The sequence below is a fragment of the Oryzias melastigma genome, linkage group LG7, assembly GCF_002922805.2.
Source record: "Oryzias melastigma strain HK-1 linkage group LG7, ASM292280v2, whole genome shotgun sequence".
Lineage (NCBI taxonomy): Eukaryota > Metazoa > Chordata > Actinopteri > Beloniformes > Adrianichthyidae > Oryzias > Oryzias melastigma.
The window spans coordinates 9,399,171-9,407,049 of NC_050518.1; the positions used below are offsets into that span (position 1 = coordinate 9,399,171).

At 36.5% G+C, this 7,879-nt stretch overlaps 1 protein-coding gene across 1 annotated transcript; it reads left to right on the plus strand.

The window, feature by feature from the left end:
* Positions 1–754: 754 nt before the first annotated feature.
* Positions 755–3,839, plus strand: fkbpl (FKBP prolyl isomerase like). Its single transcript, XM_024293109.2, has 4 exons — positions 755–993; positions 1,502–1,648; positions 1,733–2,013; positions 3,004–3,839. The coding sequence occupies exons 2-4, from the start codon at positions 1,504–1,506 to the stop codon at positions 3,673–3,675; spliced, it is 1,098 nt and encodes a 365-aa protein (XP_024148877.1). The 5' UTR covers positions 755–993; positions 1,502–1,503; the 3' UTR covers positions 3,676–3,839.
* Positions 3,840–7,879: the final 4,040 nt, after the last annotated feature.

Genomic DNA, 7,879 nt, shown 5'->3' on the forward strand with positions numbered 1-7,879 from the left:
ATTGTCTGAGTAAAACGATGACTGAGCTGCTGTCTCCACAGGCAAGTCACTAAAGCAAAAGAAGGTGTGCTCTTGAACATTCTTGTCACATTACTTAAGAAATCAAAATAGAGAAAAATCTAAAAATATTAATTTTATCAATACAAAATTACACTTCTGAGAAGAGGCAACATTCTGGGTTATGTAATCTAATTTTTGAATCCTGAGCCAAACCCAAAACACAGGTGAAATTTCTTGTTTTGATGCATAAGGGTGGTGCACAAAATTTGTTGCTTAGAGTGCAGACTGTTCATAGATGTGTTTATTCTTTTGAAGAAGCTTTGAAGATGACAATTCCCACTTCTTAAAACACTTTCTTCTGAAATGCAAACATTTTGAGCCACTACCTTACAACACCGGCATTTTTCTATTAAATACGCTACTGACCACAAAAGTTAGCAGATAAATATAAGGCATTATAAAAGTAAAAGGTGGTAGATCAAGAGATAAAATAAAAAAAAAATTACAATTTCCTCAAAATTAACCAAATACTCACATATAGCAACCAATTTTTTCCAATCATTTGGTAATAAGCTGTAGGTAGATGATCTAGCGCCTCTGATATTTCAGAGTTACTAAGAATGCTTAAAAAACCCACTCTGATGAAGAATGTTCTTTGGTGTTCTTGTGGCACTTTTCTCATGATGGAGAACATTTAAAGCATAAATGAAATAATCTTAAAATTCCTTGTTTATTTCTTCATTAAAATTGTTGTAAAAAAAAAGGAACAGAGGTAAAAATGCCAATTGGAAAAGGCATGTAAAAACACTTAAAAAAAATATCACATTGTGACATGCAGTTTTACTTCAGTCCTGTAGAGGGCGCTTAACACCGCATGCAGTGGCTAAACGACCAGTCTCTCTCCCACCCGCGAAGAAGAAAGCCGGCAGCCGAAGCTTGAACAGAAAGGAACGAACAACTCTGTTATCTGATATTATTTGTGGTTGACTTACGGTATGTAAAGAAATAACAGATATGAGGGCATTTTTCTTAGATTGTTTGTTAAGAATATGTGACCGTTATCATCAGAATAATTAATGCTATCGCTGGTTTAGCTGCATTACCGGAGACAAACAACGTAAAACTTGAATATCATTAGCTTAAATACCGTGCGTGCGTTACTTTACGGCGTAAATAAAACATTTATGACCTACCACATCCATATAATTTTCACTACCATATCGACAACACATTTTTAACAGTTTTCCCATTGACTTTTTTCATATTTGGGTTTATTAATTTGTTATTTCGTTGTTATTATTACTTTTACTAACACTTGTTGATTAGTACTAGTTGATAAATTCAATAAAATTGAATGGTAATGCAAATGCTCGATAATCAGGGTGATGTGAATCAGACATTTTGACCAAAATAGGTTCAATTTCCATCTAGATTTTTAAATATAGTTTAACAAACAAATAAAGTATTTATTCTCATATGTCCTGATCTTGTTTTTATCCAGGAATGCAAACACAGAAAGGACAAAGTGATCACAACGATGCCGATGTCACCTCCTGGGTTTCGGTGTGTCCTAAAGGCCTCTGTATGGTGGAACGAAGAACAACACTGCAACGGGACCCCAAGATACTTCCTAATTCTGCTGGTCAATGTATGGTGCAATTTTTTTAATGTGCATAAACAGTTTTTGTGGTGTGTTTTTAACTTATCTTATTTATTTATTTTTATTTTCTAGCATGTTCTGTTGATTACTGCCCTAAACTGGGCTCACTTTGCCAGGTCCGAGTGCAGCTTAAAACTAACGGTGATGAAGATGATGTGACAGTGACTGAACAAAGAGTGGATGAGTTGTCGGGCACTGATATGAAAGAACTTGTAGCCGTGCCCTTTCCCAGATGTCAAGACTCCTTTCTGCAGATTCCACTGGATGAATGGACAGTACTAAAGCTTGGGGAAGGTCAATGTGACATCACAGAGTCATGTTTGGAGGGAATGAGAGCTGGAGAGAAATGTCAGGTAAATATAACTTAAGTGCTTGTTTTTCACATTCCTCTGTGTTTACCAAATAGTTAAATCCCAGTCGTCCAATTATTATTATTTTTTTCTGTGTGTTTGATTTAGCTTTTTATACTAAACTAAATGTTAAAGCCTAAATATATGTTAAACGCATATTCCATCCTTTGTATTAACCTCTTCCTAATCAGCTGAATCAGTTGATTTATTTTCAAAGTTCCTGCCTACCTTCTAATTTAGAAATTTAATGACTGACCCTTCTGAAAAAAAGAAGGCGAATTGCAAGGACCTTTATTTATTTCTATTAAAAAAGAAAAAAGGCAAGCAACAGCTCCCTCAAAACATTGACAAATTCTCAGCAAAACTTGCCTAAAAAATATTTAGAATTGGGACAAATTTTAAAATTTGCAAAAAAATTTGGTTTGTTTTTAGGAATTTAGGAGTTTATGATTACTAACAACCTACCCTAATTTACAAAAATGGTGGATGGTTCAAATCCAATAAAATAATAAAAATGGTAAAATAAATAAAAAGATAATGAAGCAGTTTTTGCTTGACCAAGGCAACAAATGTTTCCAGGACTAATTAAGTGTCAGTCTTCTGATGTTGTGGTAAATCCAAGCTGATGTAATTAATCTACATTTAACCTTATGACAAATACAAGTCGAGTAACTGTGATAGCGGTTAAATAAGATTTTCAGTCTATTTGGCGATTTGGTTACATTTTACCAGAATGCCATTGAAGTTTTTGGGATAGGCCGCATGATAATACAATATAAGAACAATGTAAAAAGACTGTTTGCAAAACATGGAAAAAAAACTTTTATATCTGACTTGAATTGATATGAATATGACTAACTTAATTCATTTTTGCACTATTTGCTGTTAACGTTTTGTAAATATCTGATAAAATGAGAGTAGACCCTTTAAGAAAAAATGTTATTATTAGTTTTGTTGTTTTTTTTATATTTTCTTCTTTTCTGTTCTGCACAGATCCAACTTACTCTAATCAAGAGTGGGCCAGTCTCTGATAACCAGCCTGCCGATGGAAATCTTTCAGAAACCTTTTTATGTGCCACTGTTGAACTCAAAGCTTTCACACCAGGGAAGGAATCCTGGGAAATGCCTATAAGTGACAAATGGCAATGGGTAAAGTCACATAAAGAGCGAGGAGGTGGAAGGTTCAGAAGCGGGGATGTTTGGGGAGCTTCAGACAGCTACAGCCGGGCGCTCAAACTGCTCATTCCTCTTTGTGGCATCATTGGAGCAGCTGAGACAAAAGGAAGTGAAGTGGAGGAGCAGGAAGACACAAACGCCATGGATGAAATGGATGAAATCCCATCAGCTGACAAAATCAAGATCATCAAAGCAGAGCTTCACTCAAACTTAGCTCTGTGCCAGCTGAAACTGAACCAACCAAAGCTGGCAAAGGCCAGTGCTGCTAAAGCCACTCAGATTGAACCTAGTGCTGCTAAAGCCTGGTATCGACTGGGACAGGCATGTGAGGACTTGAATGAATTGGAAGAAGCCAAGAAGGCTTTCAAGAAACTACTGGAACTACAACCAGATCTACCTGCTGCTCAGAAGGCTCTGAAAGGTGTAATACGAAAAGAGAAGGAGAGGAATGCACAGTTGGGTTTGAGGCTCAGTAAGATGTTCAGCTGAGGCCGCAACTGATTCCTTTTTTTTTTTGTCATGGTTTAGCATTCATGCTATACCTTTTCTGGTTTTATATCAAGGCCTTGAATTTGCCTTTTTATGATGTGCCCAAATGTCATAAATAGTCATGTTTGCACCTTTGATTTTGTGATTAAAGTTGTTAGATTCAAGCAATGTGTCTGTTTAAGTAACAAAAAAAGAATAAAAGCAGGAGTAAAATTATGGGGTCAAACCAGGATCTGCTTAAAGTGAAAGAAAAGATTTACATTTTTAAAAACAGGGATTGTGAATTTGAAAAAAAGAAAATGTGAAAGCAGTTTAAACTTGAAAATACATATTGAAAACTTTAAGGAATAATTGAAAATTTGAAAAAAATGAAATTGAACATTTGAAAAAAAATTGAAAACTTGAAAATTGGTAAGAGTTTTAGTTTTTTTTCACATTTTCAGTATTTTTTTTTTTACAAATGTTCAATTTTATTTTATTTCTAATTTTTAATAATTCCTTCAAGTTTTAAAAATGTAATGTAAAAATTTCATATTTTTCTATTTACAATCCCTGTTTTTCCAAATTTTCAATCTGTTCTTTCGTTTACTTCAAGCAGATCCTGATATGCCAAAACCCGTTATCGAATCAGGGACCTTTAGATCTTTAGTCTAACGCTCTCCCAAGAGGGGAAGAAAGAAGAAGGGGGAGAAAAAAGCGAGCCAAAAATCCAAAGAAACACTGGTTCGAGCCCCGCCTACAACCATTGGATTTTACCGTTTTGGTTTTATTCTAATTGTCTTTGAATTGTCATGAAATTAGAAGACACACATTAAGCTAATTCTGTTTGCCAAGGATTACATTGTTTCCTTGTAATAAGTGTGTCTCAAAACCCCTTTTCTGCTTTCAATGTCTGTTCAAAACACTTTTTAATGATTGAAGAGCATGTTTAAAAGAAAAAAAAAGATATCACCAAGATTTTTAAAATAAAAGAAACTTAAGTAGGTTTTGTTTTTTAATAACGTCAACAAAAAATATTTGAATTGTGCTTAAATTAGAACAGTAGATCTACACACAAACACAAATAAATGTATCACAGATTTGCACAAAATAAGATATTGTAAAAATTCCCCACAGCTTCGTAGGAAGAAACTTTCCTGGCATACTTCCGTTTGCCCAGAGGAATGTCACTGGATGACTGATTCACGGGGGTAGTGGAAGTTGAAGTGGTGGTGACTACAGCTGGCACAGTGACCAGGAGCGGCACCATTCCTGGTGCATATGCAGGCAGTGGCTGGGCCGGTTTTGGCAGAATGGCTCTGGTGCTTACTGGTCAGGGGAGGAACATTCTGAGTTTGTTGGGCTGATGGTTCCAATATGATCCCTGCAGGTTTTATAGGCTTCAGTTTTGTTTTTCCCATCCCTGCTGGAGTTGGTAGTAATTGATAAATGTGAAGGGGTTGCTGGTGTTGAGGCAAAACCTGTGGTAGTATTCTTGAAGGGAGTAACAGCTCTGTTGCTACAGGTGTTGCGCATGGTAGTTTAACCCCTTGGAGCAGGACCGAAACCTCTTGTGCCTTGAGGCGGCGGTAATGCCACTGCACAAGAGTGGTCTGATTTACCTCCACCAGCTGCAGTGTAGTTTCCTCTATAACTGATCCATTGGTTAAAACCAGATGCCAGATGTCCAGCCTAATGATGAGATTAGGCCAGCCACTGAATCTGGCCTTCAGTTTTGCTGGCCCTGCTTCTTTGCAGCATCCACAGTCCACGTAAAGGGCGACGGGGGGCTCCACTCCAGCCGATTGGTATCTATGGAAGACCCAAACCGTTAACAGCTGTTATTATTATTATTATTATTTTTTTTTTTTAATGAAAGATATAAATAATATTGTGTCAATATGTTATGGATAAAAGTATGTCCTAAAATATCAAAACAATGTAAAATCTATTTATTACCTGTTGACAAGCCCTGCTGCCAAAGAATCCAAAGCTGGACCCTCACTGGCGGTCAGGATACTGACAAGAATTTGTCCCATCTCGTTCCCAATTGCGCAGTGCCCTTGGCAGACCCACTCAACTTCTTTGTGATCTGAAAAGCCAGCAGTTGTTTATTAGAATGATTTTTGTATTTCTAAATAGAGTAGTGAAGGCCATTATATGGACGTATTATTCTCACCTTTCTGGTGGAATCCAGTATTAAAATGGTTCCAAATGTTGAGGTTATGTTAGCCTTGATACCTCCACCCCGTTGAGGATTGTGGCGGGGTTCTTCTTGTAGCGAGCAAAGAAATACTCAAAAATAAGATGACCCAGGTCTTAAATACATAATGGGATTTTATTGTTCCCAATAAAAGAAAAACAGAGTTCACAACACTGTTTGGGAGAGCTTGTTGCCACCACTTCAACCATGACTGCTCTCCCAAACTGAGACGTTTTCCCCTTATAAAGGCTTAGCCCCTCCCACAGGCCAATTAACCAAGCATTTCTTAAACTGAAAATTCAGCCTTATACCTGGAGAAAACATAGCCTAAAATGAAGAAATAATTAATCATGGCTTTAACAGAAACAAATTTGAAACCAAAAGCATTATGACAGAAGAAAAGAGAAAAAAAACTTACAATTCTGACATGTGACATCACTTCCTGTTTATGATGATGTGTACAATGCTCTGGTTGGAATGTTTGTGGTGGGAAGCCTGGATGGTAAGTAAGATTCTATTTAAAACTAAGTGTGACCCTTAGAGTTAAACAAAATGTGGCTGTGATGAAAGTGGATGATTCAAACTACAAACTAAATGACAGGGAAATTACAGGTTAGAAAAAAAATAAAATAACACAATTTAAATCTTCAGGCACTGTCCTGCAACCTGTGACACTGCTTCGTCACAAGGATATCAAGGCTGTGCACCACAAGAAGCCACTTGTAATTTGGCAGTGTAGAATGCTCCGGGGGTTCTTGGAACTTGATTGGCAGCAGGCCAGGGGTGTCCATGAAGGCAGCACGCTGATGTGAAGCGTGCAACCCTCTCCAGCCACTCTTCACTGTGGTTCTCCCTCAGCTGCCCAATGATTGTGGTTGGGCTGTTCCCCAGACCTCGCTCTCGAAGTAATCGAATGACACGAATGTCACAGGCATACCTTGGAAAAGAAACAGACAGTAAAGTGAGATCGCATTTTTCACATTTGACAAATATGTTTGTTAAATTGTCTTTGATAAATTGTAACATTTTTGTGTCAGGATTACTCTAAATTCTGTGCGATGTGGGAATTTTTAAATAGCAGCCACTATATCTTGATCTCTCAAACTTCAAAATAGAAAATTTCATTATTAGCAATTAAAGATGAAGTAAAATCCCTATGTCTTCTATTGTTTTCCTTGCAGAATAAATAAGTGTCATTGAAAATGAAGCTTGAAAGTTTGAGTTTGTAGCTTCACATACCATGGAGAGAGTCATTGACTTTTTTTGATGGGCTGGCCACATCTCTGCTGGAGGATGCTGCTGCCAACTCAGTCTGGTGTGGTAAAGGGGTGGTCTGCACACAAATTCTTAAAGTGTTTCTTCGACTTTACCATTGAGGTACTCACAACAGTGATAATAATAATGTTTTTTTTAGATGCTCAATGATAAATCCTTGTGATAAAAGCTGGAGATTTATTGTGTGTCTTCCTTACCTTAGGAATGTGAAATCCACACACTTCTGTGGCTCATTCAAAAGTGTTCTCTGACTTCACATTTGCAAAGGACACTTTTCAATCTGTGAAATAGAAAAAAATAATTTTCTTTTAATACAGAACTAATGTGTTGATTATAAAACAGCTGTGCACTACATTGTATAAGTAATAAAGCCACAAAAAGTAATTTGACTGTCTATCATATTTTCCTTTACCTTGTTATAGGTAAATGCCACTTTTTATGCCTTGGTGCAGGTCGGTTGCCTTTCTGAGAATTAAACTGTGAAATTACATTATGACTACAGTCACACAAACAATTAAACAGATAACTTAGTAAATGAAGCTAAAGCTAAAGGGCGCCAAACATGGCGACAAAGGGAGACATAACATTGTTTACAAAAATTAAGGTTGAATGAATTTCTCTCATAGAATGCAATAACAACACAGATCTTATATGCAATTACAATGTTGTAGAAAATGAAAATACATAGACAGCAATAAATCGAATAGCACAAGTATTATTTATTTAAAATAGTAAGGTAACTTTAGG